At 51.3% G+C, this 20,173-nt stretch overlaps 1 protein-coding gene across 1 annotated transcript; it reads right to left on the bottom strand.

Annotated features, from left to right (window-relative positions):
• Window positions 1-696: 696 nt before the first annotated feature.
• Window positions 697-16,182, bottom strand: HROB (homologous recombination factor with OB-fold). Its single transcript, XM_089900037.1, has 10 exons — window positions 15,371-16,182; window positions 14,082-14,132; window positions 9,724-10,899; window positions 8,430-8,513; window positions 7,170-7,310; window positions 6,445-6,553; window positions 6,171-6,256; window positions 5,694-5,819; window positions 3,706-3,826; window positions 697-1,762 (listed from the first exon to the last, which is right to left on the bottom strand). Exons 1-10 carry the CDS (start codon window positions 15,470-15,472, stop codon window positions 1,671-1,673), a joined length of 2,088 nt encoding a protein of 695 aa, XP_089756163.1. The 5' UTR covers window positions 15,473-16,182; the 3' UTR covers window positions 697-1,670.
• Between the last annotated feature and the right edge of the window lie 3,991 nt (window positions 16,183-20,173).

The raw sequence follows: 20,173 nt of genomic DNA, 5'->3' as shown, positions 1-20,173 counted from the left end.
AGGTCCTGACTCACAGCTGCCTGGTGAAGGCTGAGGCAGAGGCAGGTGAGGCTGGCTGTCAAACTGGGGTCTTTAACCCACACCCCCTCAACCACGTGTTGAGAGAATCTTCCTTTCCTCCCTTCATTCCAGAAAGGAAAACAAGGTTGGTTGGCAACTTGGTATAATTAGACCTTTTACACCCCACCCATGACCCTCGTCCAATTCTTGCCTGAAAAGCGGTACAGAGAAGCTACAGTGGTGAAGAGTTGCTTGGCAACAAAATAAATAAAGTAGTAGTGGACTCTAACCCAAAGTATAAAATAAATATCCATGAGTCCATACTGATATAAATGGGTGGTTGAACAAAAGATAAGGGAAAACAGACCAATCTCCCATGCAGAAGAATTCCAAATAATCCATGTAGATATTCTGCCCTTAAGAAGGCAGAACATAACTCCTCATTCCTTAAGTGTGGGCAGCAGAGTGAATTCCTTCCAAAGGGTATCATGCGTAAAGGGAGAAAAAGAGTAACTTGACAGTGGAGAAATCTGGCCAATCTGACAAACCCTACTTCAGCCAGGTGATCAAGGTCAACACCAACCCTTGATATGATGTGATGAGAAAAGCACCTTACCTCTGAGGTCTTCCTCCCCCAAAACACATAACCCCCATCTAATCATGAAGGCACACCAGACAAATTCCCATAGAGGGACATCCGACAACATGCTGGACCTGCGCTCCTCGAAGCTGTCAAGGTCATTAAGAAACAAGGAGAGTTGGAGAAACTACCACAGCCAAGGGACACGATGGCTAAATGTAACGTGAGATCCTGGAAGAGAAAAAGGACATCAGGGGAAAACTGAGTAATGTGAATAAAGTATGGAATTCAGTGAATAATAATGTATCAATACTGGTTCTTTAGTTGCAACAAATCTACCATACTAATGTAAGATGGCAGCAATACGGGAGACTGGGTGTGGGGTATATGAGAACTCCCTGTAACATCTTTGCAATAATTCTATAAATCTAAAACTGTCTACAAGAAAAAGTTTATAGTTAAAAAAAAAAGGAGAGAGACAGAGAGAGAGAAAACGAGTGGCTTGGCTCTGCTCTGGCCAGCAGGGCAGACAGAACAAGGAGCAGCGAGGCTGGAAACGAGAGGGAGGGGGGTGAAGCAGGCGGCTGCTTTATTTCAGAATGAGGCACCTCAGCCGTACTCCTGCCCCCGCTCCTGGGAGCCCTGGGCACAGGTGAGCTGGCCAGCTACAGGCCTCAAGAGACGACGCAGAGGGAAGTCTGAGCGTTCCTTCCTTGTCCAGAGGGACAGGTCGCCACTGCTGTGGTGCGGCTCCTCTTAGCTCCTCAGCTGCCCGCGGACTAGGGAGTAAAGGGACCAGGCCCAGCATCCTCTAAATTCAAGCTGAGGTGGGAGAATGGCACACCTTCCCTGTTGGAGGAGGAGAAGGAATATGCACCCGAGGGCTTGGAGGACAGTAGAGCAGGAGAGTTGATCCTGGGCAGAGTTCCGGTTGCCAAAGGAAGACCCAAAGTGACGGCACTGCAGAACCCGAGGGACGAGGGTGTTCTCAGGGTAAGTGTCCAGGGTGGGAGCAGCCAGAGAAGTCCCGGAACTTCGTTTTCCAATTGTGTTGGTCTTCCTCTCTCCTGGGTGCTGAGAGGCTGCCGGCTCATGGGGGGTGCCCTGCCTTGGGGGAGTCCCAACTGCTGGTGCCACGGAAGAAGTCCTCAGGGAGCTCACTCAGGAGTCCATCTAGGTCATCTGCGGGGGGGGAGGAAAGAGAGGGCGGGGAGACTTAGTGATAATATTAGGGCTCCACGTGACTCAGAGCCAAGGCTTCCGCCCCTCGGGAGGGCTGTCAGGAAGGTGGCTCGCCCAGCCGCCAGCACCCACACTGACGGGCCTGAGGCCGGCCCGCCTTCCACCTCCCCTCTGCCCCCCACATACCCACACACAACAAAGGCAGAGGCAAAACGCCCGGGGCCACTTTGCTAAGAAAGAGGCTCCCCTCGGGCCTTCATGGCTCCTCTTTCCATCCAGAGGTACAGTGCCTGAGCAGAGGTCCCCTAGTGCAACCTCTGCGTTGGACAGAGGGAGAAAGAAGGCCAGGAAGAGTCACTAGATGTGTTCAGAATCACACAGTTCATTAACCTGGTTTCTCATCTGCAGAGTGGGAGACATCATCGTCCCCTCCCCCAAAGTGCCTCGTAGGCAGAGGGGACAAAAGTAACTGTCCCCGACTACAGTTCTTGGATGGGGTGCTTCTGTCTGAGAACTTGGAAACAGAGCTGACCTCAGTAAGCCCTACTGCTACTCTGACTGTTAACAAGGGCAGCTAACATGTACCGGGGGCATGCTGGGTGCCAGCACAGGGCTGCCCACGTTATACTCATCGCTTCACTTCGGTCTCACAGGGCCGCTTTAGAGGGCATCTCGTGGTAGTTCATGTTACAATCCCCACTTTACCTGAGAGAACAGGGTTTAAAGAGGTCAACAACTTCCCCAAGTAGCATCCCTTTGACACCAGAGCCCTAGCTTCCAACTAGAAAACTCCCGCTGAATGGACGGGATCAGGCAGCCCTAGAGTCAGTCAGGCTGGAAACTACACCTGCAGAGGCCAGCTCCCAGTCTGGCACAGAGCACTCGATAAACACTGCTGCTGGAAGGACAGAAGTCAGTTTTGGGGCATTCAAACTTAATGAGGGTGACCAGCACTGTACTCAGGGAAGCAGGACTGCAATTTGATTATAACAAAAAAAGTTGCCCCTCACTAGCTACACTGTGACCGTCTGAAGAAACACTAGGTTAAATGAAGGGGAGTGAGCCAGCCAGTGTGAGCCTAGGAAAATGGGAATCATAGTAGGAATCCGCATTTGTGTCTCCTAGCGCTGCCCGGCCACCACCAGCAGCTGCCTGGCCGGCAGGTCTGTCCCTACGGTGGAGATGTGACACCAACCACACATTCTACAGGCAACTCGCCTCACTCTTATACTATGACCACCAGCAACCTTCTGACGATGGTTCGGCTTGTCATCAAGCTGACAAACAAGGAGACGGTGCAAGATTCTAGAGAAGATTCCAGCATACAGGGTAGATACTTTTTCATACAATATAAAGAAATGGGCTTTGTGGTTTATCCATTGCTCTACTGTGAAATTTGGTTAACGTCGAGACACCTATCCATAATCCCACAAACTTTGGGGCCAAACAGGGTTGGATCAAAGAGCTAAGGACCAGACCTGGACTGTGTTAGCTTCACCTGGGTAAGGCTCCCTCCTGAGGAACAAGTTGGCCCTCCCCTCAAAGGTCTGTATTTGGGCCTCTCAGGTCTGTATCCTGGTCCCACCCTAACCTCATGGATATTTGACCCCTCAGCACCACCTGGAGGGCCTTGGAGCTTAGTCACTATGGGGAAATCTGCCTCTGAGGTCTGGCCATCAGTCCACAGAAGACTCAAGGATGGTGCCAGTCTATCTCCCCCTGTGGCTAACAGCACATGGCCTGGAAACTGGGGCGCTTCGGTTCACATTCTTTGTGTTAATTAGTTTGTGGCCTGCAGCCTCGCCAGAGAACACACCACATCGGATTTCTGTTAAGATTCTGTAAGATCCAAAGACTCACAGGAGGAGGAACAATCTGGCTGAGCTATTCAAGAGGAAATAGAAGGAGAACCTCTTTTGTCCTGGGTGGGCTGACGGCCTTACCTGCTTCTGGGAGTAGTTCTTTCTCAGGTGATGCCCCTGCCTCTGGGTTCTGTGCTATTCTGAGGCCTTTCCCAGGCTTCTCGGTCTCATGCTGGAGGCGTTCATGGAAGCTTCCTGGATCCTGGGGACAGAGGATCTGGTTACCAATACCTGTGCCCCTGAAATCCCTCTGGACAGTTCTGCCCAAACAACCTCAAAGGAATAGGTGGGGGCTCAGGAAAGACAGGAGAGAGGAACGTGGCAGCGGCCAGTCACCCAGGCCCATGCTGTGGGGAGGGGGCTGAAACGCCAAACACACCAAACAGCAGACAGTTAAAAAAATAAAAGAAAAACAGAAAACTTTTGGCCGATTTTCTTTTCTAACTCTGCTGGTATCTGATGTTTTAGGGAATCTCTGTAACTGGAGCAGAGAGTAAAGACGTCATTCAGAATTATGCTGAGGACTTCGCCAGGAATTAAAAGTGAGCTGTTAACAATCCCCAAACTAGCTAATATATGAACAGGTAATTAAAATTAGTCATTAAACCTGTTAACCATGGTTAGCCCTAGGGAATGGAAGTGGAGAAGGGTCAGTTTCACATTGCTTTATTCTGTACAATTCTTTTCAACAAGTATGGATGACTTGAAATTTTTTTTTTTTTTTTTTTTTTTTTTTTTGGCCACACCTTGCAGCGAGGGGGATCTTAGTTCCCTGGCCAGGGATCGAACCCGTGCCCCCTGCAGTGGAAGCACACAGTCCTAACCACTGGACCACCAGGGAATTCCTGGGGTGACTTGAAATTTAAAAGGAGATCAAGATGGGACATCCCTGGTGGCACAGTGGTTAAGAATCCACCTGCCAATGCAGGGGACACAGGTTCGAGCCCCGATTCGCAAAGATCCCACATGTCGTGGAGCAACTAAGCCCGTGCGCCACAACTACTGAGCCTGTGCTCTAGAGCCCGCGAGCCACAACTACTGAGCCCATGCGCTGCAACTACTGAAGCCCGTGCGCCCTAGAGCCTGCGCTCCACAACTAGAAGCCACTGCAATGAGAAGCCTGCGCACTGCAGTGAAGAGTAGCCCCCGCTCGCGGCAACTAGAGAAAGCCACGCGCAGCAACAAAGATGCAACGCAGCCAAAAAAATAATTAAAAAAAAAATGGAAATCAAGATGCTATTTTTAGAAGTGGGGTGATATTGAGAGAATGAAGGTGGTTAGGGAGAAAGATGAGAAGCAGCAGGTTAGAACTAAACATGTAACTTGACTAGATGTCATCTAGTCTAACCCACTCATTTTATAGACAAAGCAACAGCAGGGGAGGGGACAGGACTTGCCCAAGGTTATGTTACAAATTTCCAGCAGAGCAGGGCCATGACCTAGGTCTCCTGACCCCCAGGCCAGGTCATGACGACAACCCAGGATCCCAGGAAGGTGGGGGTGGCCACAGACGGGACACTGTGTGTCAAGTCAAGGCCGGGCCCTGCACACTCACCCTGGAGTGGAGCTGCCTGGAACCCAGCCTCCCTTGGCTCCCAAAGGAGTTCTGGGCCGGCGCCCCCTCACCTAGCAGAGGTGGAAACCAGGAGGGAAGATGCAGAGCAAGTGCTGGCTCACCTGACAGACCATCTGCAGCTGTCTGTTCTCTGCATTGCCACCTGCAGCAAATCCAACCCTCAGTCACTCACTGAGGGCCCCGCCCCATCGTGGACCCTCAACTCGCTTAGTTCTCAAGTGACTCCCATGCTCTCCAATGTTCAGGTCTGCCATCAGACACTCAGGGATCCACCCAGAAGCCAGCTGCTCCTCTAGGTCCTGTTACTGTGCCATCTGGCAGGTGGCTGGACCAGGGACAGGAGGAGATGGCCCTGTCCCCAAAGGGCATCTTTTCACTTCAGGGCAACTGTCCACTTCACATCCCTGCTCCCCAGGATAGAGGAGGGGAAGAAATCAGAAGACCCAGGCGGAAAGCGGCTCTACCCATCCCCACTCCATCTTGCTCCTCTTACCTTGGGGAAGGGCTGAGATGGCTTGAGGAAGTTCCCATCCCCAGAATCTGGGCTATAAACGTGGACCAGGTTGTTGGGCGTCACGTTGAGGTAGTGATTTCGGAGTGAAGGAGAGAACACTCCGATCTGGAGTAGAGAAAGGGGGGGAAGGTGTCCAATGTCCTGACAGAGCGCTAGGTGCTGCCGGACGGCCACCCAGTCCCGCCTGCACCAGGGTCACAGAAATCACTCCTGCCACATTCCTGCTGCCAGAGTAGAACTGCACACCCCACCCCAGCCCCCGCAGCACGGCCTCCACCCCCACCTGCCCCCTGAAGGATGGCAGTCAGGCCTTCACTCGGCTCCAGTGAGCCAAGGTCTTGCACTAGGGCAGCCACTCTGCCTGGGCCCTGGGAGGGCAGGGAGCCAGAGAGACAACCCGGGGCTTCCTCCAGGGCGGGAGGCGGGAGAGCAGGTCCCCACCTGGAGCTCCCGTACCTGCTTTAGCAGCAGCACTGAGCCAGGCTTCAGCTCATTCTGGCGTGTCTCCAGCAGCAACCTGTGCACCGTGCCCTGCATCTCTCCTGCAAACACCACACCGCCCATCAGTATCAGGGCCAAGGGCAGCACAGTGACTGGCTTGGGCCCCGGCGGGGAAGGGGGCTGGACACTGCCTCAATTTTCCTAACTGCAAATGGAGAGGGTGGCTCCTCCTCACCTCCTGACCTCAATGCGGCCACTCGTCAGACACTCCCAGGACTTAACTCCTCACCCGTGGGGTCCTTGAAAACCGCACTGGCGTCCACTGTGCTCCGAGTCAGGGACTTGATCATCACTGCCATGTTGGGGACTTTGTTCCTGGGCAGCTGCTTCAGGGCTGCCTGGTTACAAGGAGAGGCATTTGCTGAGCCAGCCACGTCCCACCTGTAAGGTTCCCAAGTGTGCCAGGGCAACCCAGGGAGGGGGGTGGGGTGGGAGGGGGGCAGAGCACTGGTGTGGTGATGGTCTTCCTTTTCAGAGGGCCAAGGGGCAGTCTACATGGCTCATCCCATCTCCCTCTGGCAGACCTGAAGCTGGCGGGCCTTTCATTTGTCTGCCCTGCCTCCTTTCTTTTGTGTGTTTATGTGTATGTATTCATATAGAGCTCCATCTCACAGGCCACAGGCAGGAATACATCAGCACATGTACTAACGTGAGTCTGCACGTGACCTTTGACCTCTGGGGAGCTCTAGGGGTAGCAGTGTGTTTACCCTACCCCATTCAGGGCCCAGATGTGCAGAGACATGCCCATAACCCACCTCCACCTATGCCAGATACTGTGAAAAGGCAGGTGAGTGGAAGACACAACCAAAGGGGCTTCATGTTGCCACTCAGAGACAGGCCTGGGGTAGCAGGGAGCAAACAGAGACCCCCTTTCCTAAGGTGGAGCAGGGCAGGAGGTTGGTGAAAGGGATAAAAATGGTCTTCCCTTTGGGTCTCAGCACCCAGGACCCTTACCTTCCGCAGCACCATGATGATGCTGTAGGTACAGAGGAAACAGGTAGGGTCTCTCTCATCCAGGCCCAGAGCAGATTTCATGGTCAGCCAGGGCCCTCGCCCAAAGTCCTCCTCCACCGATGCCTGGGAACTAGTAACAATCTGGCACAACAGAGCAGAAGGGGAGCCTGCATTAACAGGTCCGCTTTGCTAGAGGCCTTGACTGAGCTGGGATAGAGGGGTGGGAGAGCAAGGGTGAATTCCCTGCAGCACGGTGGCCACACTCTCTCTCTTCGTGTATCTCCAAGTTCAGAAAATGGTGTGTGAAACCTTGTGGCATATCACATCTTTCACTGAGAAGCAATAGCAAAGGTACACTAGCAAAAGTACTTTCACTGAGGCATTTGTTTACTTTAAATCAGGCCCTGACTTTAATTACATTAATGCAAAAGGCTATCTATGCTTGTCTCTTACAACAGACTTGCCAAGTCTTAGGGCTAGGGAGCTCCCACATATATTTATAGGCTTCCAGGCAATTTTGAAACCAATTATATTTTATCTGGGATGCCTCTGGCTTTAACTATTCACCTTATTATATTAAAAAATGCTTTGGGGCCCGTGAGCCATGGCCGCTGGGCCTGTGCGTCCGGAGCCTGTGCTCCGCAACAGGAGAGGCCACAATGGTGAGAGGCCCGTGTACCGCAAAAAAAAAAAAAAAAAAAAAAAATGCTTTGAATCCAGGTGAGTATTTATTGCTTTGGAGCTGAAATGGACTGGTGGATCTGCAGAGCTACAGCAAAGAGAAAAACTTCTAGAGAGAATTAAAAGCAAAAGTGGGTCTGGGAATGGAGCAGGTCAACCAGAATCCCAGGGAGGAGGGAGGCTGGGTCTCACCCACCAAGAGGGAACCCACCAGAGGCAAGATGAAGCCAGATCCTTCCCAGCTTGATTCCCAGAAACCTGAAAGGCAGGGGTCCTGAGATACAATTTCGACAGCTATTACACTCTCCTCCTCTGAGGGAAGATGGAGTTAGCTGGGCCTTTCTTTCTTAGCTGGGAAAGAAGGCTGGACTCATGGTATCGGTTCACACCCCTCTGGCATCAGGATAGGCTTCAGTTTATGCCAGGAAAATTGCCACCTCCCCAAATGCCCTGTGGTGTGTGACCCCAGGGAACGGGCCGAGCAGCACAGACTCTGATCCTCAGCTACTGAAACATGTAGGGATGTCCCTCACTCTTAAACGATCCCCAGGAAGTTAACATTTGCATGGAATTAGTTACCTCTGTCCGGAATTTAGCCAGAGCACCATGAGTCGGAGTCTGGGGCGTGGAAACCATGATGTCGTCCAGATTTTTCCCACTGTGCTACAAGCGGACAGAGGAGGAGAAGGAGAGCAAGCTCAGCAGCTGTTATTTACAAGTACAGCTTCTTGTCTGGGTTACATAATGAGTTCAGGAAACTACCAGGGACAATTAACACATAGTACATCTCTCCTAAGGAAGTCTCAGGAGCCTCGTTGGCAGCTCAAAAAAGATGCTTTGGGGATCGTTTTGGGAGTGTGAGGAAGCTAGAGCTGGCCCATGAACAAACCCCAGGGCTTCCTGAAGGGGGCGATGACTTGAATAGAGAGGCCTGAGATGAGTAAAAGGGCAGCTTTCCCCACACCCCTTCTCAGGGATCTCATCCTTCCCTACAGAGATCCATCCCAGGTCTCCTTGGATTTCTCTTAAAAGTGCCAGGGAAGAGCAAGTTAACAGGTAGGAATCTTTTCAAACACCCTTCAAATGTGAGGAAAGGGGGTAACCTATCACAACCAGACCAGATCCTCGGAGTCCAATTATCTGGGATCTGATCCAAGAGTAGTTTGATGGACCCTGTCTCTCCACTGCTGCCGAAATCTACACACGCAGCTCAGCCCCAACTCCCCCACGTTGACCCCACACCAGCTATGAGTGATTCTGTGGATCTCCCAGAGCATCTGTGCCTTTGCACATGCCCTCCCGTCTTTCCACTGCTGAAATGTCCTCCAAGACACAGCCTTCTGACACACACCTCCGTAAACCTCCTACTCATCCCTCCAGAGCCCACGCAGCAAGCCCAAGGAGCCCAGTGTCTCCCCAGCACCCAGGGAATGACCTCTACTCTCCCTGTGCCTTTTATGTGTAATCGTTTGTGTCTGCTTCTTCCACTCTCCTGGAAGCTCCTTAGGACGGGAATTATTTCTATGTTAATCTCTGTATTCTCAGGTCCAAGCAAAGTGCCCAACACATACCAGTCTTTAGCAAATATAAGTGAATGAATCTTTCTGCCCTGGTGCTAGGAAACAGTAGATGTTCAACAAACGTATGGAAATTGTGACATTCTCAAGCCTTAAGCATCTCACATGTGGGTTTTCAAGCATTCAATTCTTCCCACTTCTTCTGACTTCCTCCACAGCTTTGGAAACGCTCCCTCTCTGCACTTCCTTCCTCCCCTCCCTGGGGGGTGTGAAGATCCTCTGGGACTCTGCTGCTCTCCTGGGCCCCCAGCAGCCTGGGGAGCTCAGGCTCTGGCCAGAGAGAAGCTGTCACTCACCTGGTGAGGCAGGAGCCCTGCTGGGCCGGGGAAGCGGCGCGTTTTGGCGCGGGTGGAAGTGCAAGTGGGCTGCTGGGGTGTCCGGTTGGCAGCAGTGACCAGCCGCACCAGGTGGTTCGTGACGATGGGCGTCTGCAGAGCAGCTTGAGGGACTGGGGAAGGACGGGGGCCCTTCAGGGTGCTGACAGGAGACTTGACAGAAGATGCTGGAGCTCGGGGCTGGAAGGGCCCCCGAGGAAATAATCCAGAGATAGTCCTTGAGGGAGTAGCACAGCTTGAGTTGGGAGTTTGTGGTGTAAGAAAATGAGGTTTGCCAGTTAAGCAGGCATTTGGAGGCTGGAATGGCTGACCAGGGAAATGATTTTGAGGGCTGCTCTGAATGAGCCTGCCAGCAGCTTGGAGAGGCTGGGGTGCTTGAGGAGGGGGACCACCGGGAGAGACTTCCCAATGGGGCCGCTGACCGCGAACCACTGAGGCAGTTGGGACAGGAAGGTTACCCGTGGCACCAGGCCTCAAGTGGGACTGTGGAGTCCCACAGCGGACAACAGGATACGGGGGCACATCCCGAGCTGACGGGATACCAGTTATGTGGGTTGCAGGCACGGGCCCCTTTTGGCAAGGTCTGCTCAGATCAGCTGCCCGGGCCTTTTTAGCCAATGTTGAGCCCTCCCGCCGCCAGGTGGGCAGGATTCCTGTGGCCTCGGCCTCACCGTTAACTCCAAGTTCCAGCTCCATGACGGGGCCCTCCAGCTCCACGCTTGCCAGGACCTTATCAAATTCATCTTGTTCAGGCCCCTCAAAGCCACCAATCACCTGCTGTTTGCTCTTGAAGGTGAGCTGGGGGTGGGAGACTGAGGACTGGGGTCTTACTGGGGTCTCACTGAGCACCTCTGTCAGTGTCACTCTTCCCTGATTGCCAGTCCAGCTGCTGGACATTGAGACAGGCCTTAGGGGAGCTGTTCCTGTGGAAGGTGGACCTCCAACGGCCCTGGGCATGCCGGAGGTAGAAAGGCGGAGTCCCAGGGCTGGCAGGCCCGCAGCCTCTGAAGGAGCAGTGGGGCATGGCAGTAGCTGGGCCTCCTGTGGCCGGGAAGAGACAGGTCTCAAGCACCCAGCATTCACAGGCCGTGAGCCAACAAACTGGTTCTCTGCATCCTCCACAGCCGACAAGAAATCCTACAAAGAAGCAGAGGCAGCAGGTCTCGGCATCTGGAAATCAAGAAACACTCTGCTTTTACTGCTTCGGGCACGTCGTGTGTCTGTGTGTACAGATACTCGCAAACAAGAAACCAAGGTGTGAAAGGCAGTGGTGGACTCTCTCACCACCTTTGACCTTGCCCAGGAGCCCACAACGAGGCTTCTACCAGACGCATTCTAAGGCTAAGTCTTCAGGTAGCTTCTCTCTTTCTTCAGTCTCAGGTGGGGGGTGGGGAGGGGTGGTGGCGGCAGTTGGGGGAGCAGTAGGAGAAGCAAAGGAACCAGGTCAGCCAGGAGTCAAACAAATCATCCAAGGTCACACACCCATCTCAAGGAAACTAGCTTCGTGGTGTCGAGCCTGTGCGCTAGGCATCTATCCATCTGGTCCTGCGGCCTGTCCTCCACCCACTCCTCACCCCCACCACACACACACACACGCACACACACATGCACACACACGCACACGCTTAGTCTTCAGTAAGCCATAGAGTCCTTGGAGCCTGCAAAATAGATAGAAGTTAAATATAGCTTTTCAGGCAGGTAAATGAAGTATGGATTCCGGTTGGGAAGCAAGGGGAGATTGACACCTTCAAGAGCAACAGACCTGTTCCGAAGGTGTCAGAACTGCTGATTTAACTGACAGGAAGGTCCCCTCCACCCCCACCCCCCGCTGCTGCACTGGACTGTCCAGGCTAGAGAAAGGATCTTTCTTGCTTCGTGTATTGTCAGGAGAGTAGCATACTCTAACAGGACTGCCTTAGGACTTAGTAATAATAATATTATAATTACAGCAGCAATAAAATCCTGATGACCCTGGGAGTTGATGCAGCCCTTTTCCGCTGAAGAGCTCACTCAGACATGATGTCATCTGTCTTGGGAAGGGGGAAAGGGACTGGTCATGGAACAGAAACTTGAGCTGTCAGAGTCCTTCACTCTTAATTCCATTACTAGCCTAGCAGTACTACCATGACCTGGTAAGACCCAGGAGGGTCATTTTTTTCAGCCCGTAATTACACATCTCCAAAGCTGAAAGACAAAGACAAGGACGCATATCTCCTTGACAAACCTGGCAGTTTTGAATTATTTGTAAAAACAAAAATCAAGTCCCCAAGTGATAACAAAACATCTAACATTTGAAAAACCTCACTGGGTGCCAGGTACCATGTAAACATTTTACCAGAATTCTCTCCATGAGTTCTCATGATGACTCTATGAATAGGTACTATTATTGTCCCTGTTTTATGGATACAGAAACGGAGACTCAGAGAGGTTAAGTAACTTCACAGAACCAGGACTGGAACCCATAAGTGCCTTTGTCACTATGTCTTGGGGCCTCAATGAATGAGACAAGCCAGAGATGGAATTTTAAGAGGTCCGAGGAAGGTCTGTTTTTCCCTTCAAACCTCGGGTTCCAAAAGCCTCAAAGGAAGGGAAGCATGGGACTGTGGCTGCCAGAAGGGTCCCTGGTGCACCATTCACCATCTCACTAGGCACCAATTAGGCATCCGGACAAATTCTAAACGTGATTTTTAAAGCAAATCACTGGGAGACAAAAAGGTAGGTTTGAATGGCTTGTCATTGATAAAACTAGAGCAACTCTAGTCTATAAATGTAGTTTAATAGTTTCCATGTACATTAGACTGGAGTCAGGAGGCCATCCTGGCTGTTGGTGTCGTATTCTTTCTTTTTCATCTATTTATTTATTTATTTGGCTGCGTTCAGTCTCTGTTGCCGCACACGGGCTTTCTCTGGTTGCATCGAGCAGGGGCTGCTCTTCGTTGCAGTGCGCGGGCTTCTCATTGCAGTGGTTTCTCTTGTTGTGGAGCTCGGGCTTTAGGCACGTGGGCTTCAATATTTGTGGCACGCGGGCTCAGTAGTTGTGGCTCGTGGGCTCCAGAGAGCACGCTCAGTAGTTGTGGTGCACGGGCTTAGTTGCTCTGCGGCATGTGGGATCTTCCTGGACCAGGGATGGAACTGGTGTCCCCTGCATTGGCAGGCGGGTTCTTAACCACTGCGCCACCCGGGAACTCCCTGGTGCTGTATTCTTAAGCAATTTAATTCACCTTTTGGAGATTTACTCATTTAAATCCTGTTTCTTTCTGAAAAGGATTTGAGATAGCAATTTTGGGCCTCCTAGATGAAACTATATCTGTTAGATCTGAGTGGGAAGACAGCTGTGCAGATCACTAGTTCAGTGGTCTCTGGCTGCACCCAGAGATTAGGAATACCCCTGCCTGCGCCCATTCCCAGAAATTCTGATGTAACTGGTGTGTGGTAGGGCCTCGGCAGAGGTGATTCTAACATGCCAGCTTCATATCTAGTCTAACGTGTCATCTTCTGAGGAGAGAGGGGGAAGGGAAGAATGTTTATGGCAGAAGAACGGCCATCATGTGTGATAGGAAAGAAAATGGAAGGCCACAGAATGCAGTACTTTGCCCTGGCTCAGGTAGCCAGTTGGTGACCCCAGGCCTCCTGCTGTCCAGTAACTGTGCTGTCTCTGACTCTCCCTAAATTTTCTTCCCACATCAAGTACGTCATCGTGGGGCTTCCCTGGTGGCTCAGTGGTTAAGAATCCGCCTGCCAATGCAGGGGACACGGGTTCGAGCCCTGGTCCAGGAAGATCCCACATGCAGCGGAGCAACTAAGCCCATGTGTCACAACTACTGAGCCTGCGTTCTAGAGCCCGCGAGCCACCACTACTGAGCCCACATGCCTAGAGCCTGTGCTCCACAACAAAGAGAAGCAACCGCAATGAGAAGCCCATGCACCCCAACCAAGAGTAGCCCCCGCTCGCTGCAACTAGAGAAAGCCCGCCTGCGGCAACGAAGACCCAACGCAACCAAAAAATAAATGAATAAATAAATAAATTTATATTAAAAAAAAGTATGTCATCGTGAAGGTGAATCCAATCATCCACGTGACACAGCTTCCAGGCAAGGGCCCTTATAATTTAAAGGTATGACAATTAAGCAGCTCATCTTTCTGGTTTTTCATTTGTTTCTAAGACAGTTAAGTGGGTTGTTTACATTTCTCATCATTTCTCAGCCTCTCACAGACAAAAAAAGATATACATGTCAAGTAAAAGGAAACTTGGGCTCTGGGCCTGGGTGTTTACATCTTAAGACCTTCTCTGCCATCTCTGTTCACCAACACTTCTTTACCTCATCTTCAAACTCCTCTTCCACAGCAAACAGCTTCTGCAGACTGCACGCCTGAAAGGAAAACAAAGCAATTGAGGTTGGAGGAGAAATACCATTTGCAAGTACATTCTGTCCTCACTCTGCTTTTTCCCAATTCTAACAAGACCATCAGGTTTACTGTTTTCTGTTTGTTTGTTTTTCTGCTAGTGTTGGGGGGAGGAATAAGGGATGAGGAGAGAAGAGATGGGATTTACTTAAAGACTTAGATGACTTAGAATCCTTTCTTGTAAAATAATTCACTCAGGTCCATTTGCATTAATCTTTTTCTTTAAGATTTATTTATTTGGTGGTGGTTGTTGTTTTGTTTTTTGGCTGTGTTGGGTCTTCGTTGCTGCGCGCGGGCTTTCTCTAGTTGCGGCGAGCAGGGGCTACTCTTCGTTGCAGTGCGCAGGCTTCTCATTGTGGTGGCTTCTCTTGTTGCAGAGCATGGGCTCTAGGCACGCGGGCTTCAGTAGTTGTGGCACGTGGGCTCAGCAGTTGTGGCGCACAGGCTTAGTTGCTCCACGGCATGTGGGATCTTACCAGACCAGGGCTCGAACCCGTGTCCCCTGCATTGGCAGGCGGATTCCTAACCACTGCGCCATCAGGGAAGCCCTGCATTAATCTTGTAATAAGAGGGAGGAAGCAAAGAGAAGACTGCCCACGGGAGCCTGCGTCATTCTTTAGACCCAGCACTGTGCAGTGGGCCTAAGGATTTTGCAACATCCCAAAGGTTTGGCGTTTGGAACCTTTGTCAAACATAAGGGACACTCCCATAAATCCAAGCATGCCCAGCCTAGTGGCCTTGATTCTGAGAGTCAAGCCAGTAGTTTTTATCTAATCCAACACCCAAAAGCTAGGGTCCCAGGAGGGTGGGATGCCTCCCAGTCCACAGTTCAGTTCCTTCTTTCTGGGCAGCAGGGCTGCTGTGGCCAACGTTAAAAGTGTGTCACTCCTAGAGTCAAGGGCTGTGCCTAACCTCAGACGCCAGAGCAGCAAGAGCTATAGTTAGGGAGACCTATCCCGGAATGTCAAGGATCAGACTGGAAGGGTTAGGGGGAGAAGGAGGGCCCAAGAGGCGTGACGTTTGAGCACACCGGGAAGGATGAACAGGAGTTCTCCAAGATGAAATGGAAGGCAAGAGGCAGGAAACTGAGGCCCAGAGGGAGGTGAGTGGAGAGGCCTTCCCTGAGGGTCCGGGCGTGTCCATGTCGAGTCCTGACTAGGGCCCAGGCCTCCCGATCCCACCGAGCTCTCTCCTAAACCCTAACCCGGCCCTGCAGCTCGCACGGGGGAGGGGCTGGAACCCGGAAGGCAGGTCCTTGCGGCCAGGAGACCGGGCGGCCGGGTGGTCCCAGGCAGGGCATTACCATGGCGACGGCCGGTAGTCTCCGGCCGCGGCTTGGCCGGGTAGACCCCGACTCTAGGGGTCACCGGGGCCTCGGCCTTGGTCCAGGTGGCAGGGTCAGAGTCCGGGCGACAGAGTCTCTGGGGCGAGCTCGGAGAGAGGCGTCTTTGCAGCCCAGGTGGAAGCCGAAGGTGGGTGGTCGGGAAGCTGCGGCTGGCGTCCTAGGCCGCTTTCGAAGCCGCCGCCACTCAGCGTCTCCGCCCTCTTAAAGGGGCAGGTCTATTTCTATCCCGCCGACACAAAGACCCTTCACCGCAGTCTTCCACCCCGGCCTTAAAGGGAAACGAATGAGCTCTCGGTCGCCCCCCAGCGGCCCCTAGGGCCCAATCCGCTTGTTCAATGCGCGCTCAGGTGAGAGCAAGGTTGGGAATTTAGGGTCCATTGCATCCCATCCAGCCCACCCTCCTCTCTTGTGTTAAGCATACTAGGGACTGAGTACTACAGCGTGACTCTCATTCACACCAGAATCTACCCTGTTGGTTTGTCTGTCTGTTCATCTCTCCATCCATCCATCCATCTATTCTTGCCACGCGTATATTAAGCAAGGTATTCTCCGTCGGGCTCTTTTCATCCTTCATGTTTCAGCTTAGATCTCAGATCTTCCCTGTCACCTTATCTCTCAAGTAACATCCCTCCCCCCATCACAACGCTTAATTTCCTTCACAGCATTTTTCATTATTTATAATTGTCATGGTTTACCTCTTTTAAAAAATATTTATTTATTTATTTTTGTGTGTGTGGTACGTGAGCCTCTCACTGCTGTGGCCTCTCCCATTGCAGAGCACAGGCTCCGGACGCGCAGGCTCAGCGGCCATGGCTCACGGGCCCAGCCGCTCCGCGGCATGTGGGATCTTCCCAGACCGGGGCACGAACCCGTGTCCCCTGCATCGGCAGGTGGATTCTCAACCACTGCGCCACCAGGGAAGCCCAAAAATATTTATTTATTCATTTTTGGCTGCATTGAGTCTTAGTTGCGGCACCCGGGATCTTTCGTTGTGGCGCAATGGGTTCTTCATTGCGTCGCACGGGCTTCTCTCTCTAGTTGTGGCGCAGGCTCAGTAGTTGCCGCGCACAAGCTTAGTTGCCCCGCGGCATGTGGAATCTTAGTTCCCCAACCAGGGATAGAAGCGGCGTCCCTGCATTGCAGGGCAGATTCTTAACCCCTGGACCACCAGGGAAGTCCCATGATTTACATCTTTACTGTCTGTCTTCCTCACTAGAATATGAGCCCCATGAGTGTAGGGACCTTGTCTGGCTTGTTCAACTTTGTATCCCAGCACTTAGAACAATGACCCATAGAGTTATTGAATGAGTGACACAGCGACTACTATTTAACAGGCACAGTGCTTGACACTGGAGATGAAGAAATGAATGACTCCTTGTGCTCTCAAGTTCATGAACAAGTCAGGGAGGGAATTCCCTGGTGGTCCAGTGGTTAGGACTATGTGCTTTCACTGCCATGGACATGGGTTCAGTCCCTGGTTCGGGAGCTAAGATCCCACAAGCCGCATGGTGGCCAAAAAATATATAAAATAAATAAATAAAATATGAACAAGTCAGGGAGATACAGATCAAAAGATAGAGTCCAGGAGAGCTGTGCAGACAGATGGGCAGGGGCCCAGAGATCTGCGAAGGCCAGCTCTTATCACTAAAGCCTACTGTGGTTACTGATTCAGCCCAACCTCAGTTTCCCTTTTTGCTTGTCACAAGAGAGATAGTGAGAGAGACAAGAGTTGCATGGTTTTGAGGACTCAAAAGGCAGAAGGAAGGTAGCTGACTCGAGTTCTTAACAATCTGATCTGAACCAGCCATGGATCTTCCCTAGGGTAGCCTGCTTGGTCTGGCCTGACCACTGGGCAGCCTATGGCTTCCATCATTACTCCATGTGGACCAGCTAACCTGTCATATGTCAGAATAGAGGCCAGAATGGTGATAAGAGAGGAAACCTGGACTTCTAATTCTCATTCAAGTTAGGAATTCCTTCAAGGTCTCTGTGCTTCTGAGCTAGAGGACAAAACCCCAACCCTCCCATTTACAGGCCCCCTCTCCTCCCAGGAATCCCAGGCACAGCTCACCCTGGATCTGGGCTCTGTCAGCTCCAGTTGAAGGGACACCACAGAGCCCAAAAAGCCAAAAGGAATAATATCAACTCCTACTCACACCGTAATTTCCGTCTTCCAATTTTATTTATTTATTTATTTATTTTAATTAATTTATTTTTGGCTGCGTTGGGTCTCCATTGCTGCGCGGGCTTTCTCTAGTTGTGGCGAGCGGGGGCTACTCTTCGTTGTGGTGTGCGGGCTTCTCATTGCAGTGGCTTCTCTTGTTGCGGGGCATGGGCTCTAGGCACACGGGCTTCAGTAGTCATGGCATGTGGTCTCAGTAGTTGTGGCTCGTGGGCTCTAGAGTGCAGCCTCAGTAGTTGTGGCGCATGAACTTTGTTGCTCTGCAGCATGTAGGATCTTCCTGGACCAGGGCTGGAACCCGTGTCCCCTGCATTGGCAGGTGGATTCTTAACCACTGCTCCACCAGGGAAGCCCCTGATTTTATTTTTATTTATTTGTTTGGCTGCACTGGATCTTAGTTGCAGCACGCGGGATCTTTGCTGCGACATGTGCAATCTTTTGTTGCCGCGCAGGGGCTTCTCTCTAGTTGTGGCCCACAGGCTCTAGAGCACACAGGCTCAGTAGTTGCAGTGCGTGGGCTAAGTTGCCCTGAGGCATGTGGGATCTTATTTCCCCCACCAGAGATGAACCCGCATCCCCTGCACTGGAAGGCGGATTCTTTACCACTGGGCCACCAGGGAAGTCCCCATTATGTTGTTTTGCCTTTTAGAATTCCAACGAACTAGGTTCTTAACCTGGGGATTTAGGGAATATGAATCCCTTATAATTGCCCAAAACATCATGCGCCTATGCGCAGATGCCTTATTCTGAAAGAAAATCATGGCTTTTATTACATTTTCATGGGTCAGAAGGCTTTGCCTTGCACTGTCTCAGGACCAGGATACACCCTAACCCCTCATCCCCCTCCATCCCTTATCTTGTCTGGATGCCTTACCATCTCCTGCCTGGGCTATCGCCATCCATAGCCTCCTGCATGGTCTCCCTAGTCCAAACTCTCCTCCTTTCTGTCCACTCTTTGAACATGCAAATGGCATACTATTTTTCCACTGTAAAAATTCTTCAATCCCTCCCCGTCACCTGAGGATGACATATAAAATCCCCAGGGACTGCAATGCCCTGGCATCTGATCCCCTGCCCTATCTCATCTCTCAACCAATATCCCAGTCAATACCAATCCCTTTCCACCCCACTCATTCTTTTTTTTTTTTTTTCCACCCCACTCAGTCTTCATGCCTCATGTCACATGCTGCCTCCTCCAAGAAGCCTTCCTTGACTGCCCCAGGCAGACCCAGGTTTCCTTCTTGGTTCCTTGCACTTGGGGGCTACCTCCATGATAGCTTAGGCCCCTTGTATGCCTTGTATTGCCTTCAAACTTCCCTGACACCTCCCTGCTGGCCTTTGAACTCTTTCAGGGCAATTGACCGTAGGGTTTCACTTTTGTGAGCCAGCACTTGGCATGGGACCTGGCACACAGAAGACACTCAGTAAGCGTTTGTTGAATGACCTAATGCCCTTTGTCAGAAGGGAGTGCAAAGGAGTCTAGGTAAATCCATGCTCACTTCCCTGTACAGTACCTGTACTTATTGGAAGCGGAGCCTCACCTTCTTAGACACAAGAGAGAGAACACCTGTATTTGTGTGTGTGTGGTGTGTGTGTGTGTGTGTGTGTGTGTGTGTGTGTTTGGAGACAGCATGCTGCACTGCCTATGGAGTTAGGCAAATGTTGGTTCGTATTTGACCCTGCTGCTAACTGGCTGTGTGACCTTGACTAAGTTGCTTTCCCTCTCTGAACCTTAGTTGTCCCCTCTATGAAAATGGAATAATGCATCTTCCTCACAGGGTTGCTGTGAGATTAAAGGAATTAATGCATTGAAATGGCTAACTCCATGCCTGGCACATTGGCAGGGGCTAAACAATGTGGGTTCCCTTCCCCCTCTACTTGAGTTTGCAAACCTGTGCTGAGATTTGTTATGGGAACCACAAGGCTTGAGTTTGTATCTATTTCAGCATATTTGCAAGCGTATTTCTTCCTAATTTGTATTTTGATCGTATGAACAGTTGTATGCAATTCAGGGTGATGATGCGTGTTTATGTGTTTACGTTTGTCTTGGTATGGACAGTGGCATACACTGGAAGTGTGTACACACACTGAGAGTTTTGTGTGGCTGTGTTGGTGAGTGGGTGTTGCATGTTGAATGAGCGTGTGGAATGTGTGTGGAATTAAGTGTGTGTTGTGTGCTACCTACGAGGGTGGGGGTCTGAGTGTATGGGAGTGGGGGAAGGGCTGGTCTGTTTGTGTGGCATTATGTGTGTGAAGGCTGTGTAGACCAGCACCGTCGCACAGAACTTTCTGCCTTGTCCAATAGAGTAGCTATTAATTAGAGCACATGTGGCTATTGAACACTTGAAGTGTGGCTGGTGAGATTGAGGAACTGAAGCTTTAATTGGATTTAATTTTAATCAACTTAAATGTAAATAGTCACAGGTAGACTATTGACAGAAACCTCAAACTTGTTCTCCCCAGACCAAGTGATGTGCTTC

The sequence above is a fragment of the Delphinapterus leucas genome, chromosome 19 (genome assembly GCF_059928025.1).
Source record: "Delphinapterus leucas isolate spDelLeu-1000000601 "Yukka" chromosome 19, BTC_Dleu_Yukka2, whole genome shotgun sequence".
NCBI lineage: Eukaryota > Metazoa > Chordata > Mammalia > Artiodactyla > Monodontidae > Delphinapterus > Delphinapterus leucas.
The sequence above is the reverse complement of the archived record's forward strand: the minus strand, read 5'-3'. Positions and strand labels throughout refer to the sequence as shown.

Coding starts and splice junctions, on each gene's coding strand:
- HROB (XM_089900037.1), bottom strand. CDS start 15,472: ATGGTAATGCCCTGCCTGGGACCACCCGGCCGCCCGGTCTCCTGGCCG. Junction 7,311..8,429: donor TGGCTAAATTCCGGACAGAG/GTAACTAATTCC, acceptor CTGTTGTGCCAG/ATTGTTACTAGTTCCCAGGC. Junction 6,554..7,169: donor TCATCATGGTGCTGCGGAAG/GTAAGGGTCCTG, acceptor CCTTGTAACCAG/GCAGCCCTGAAGCAGCTGCC.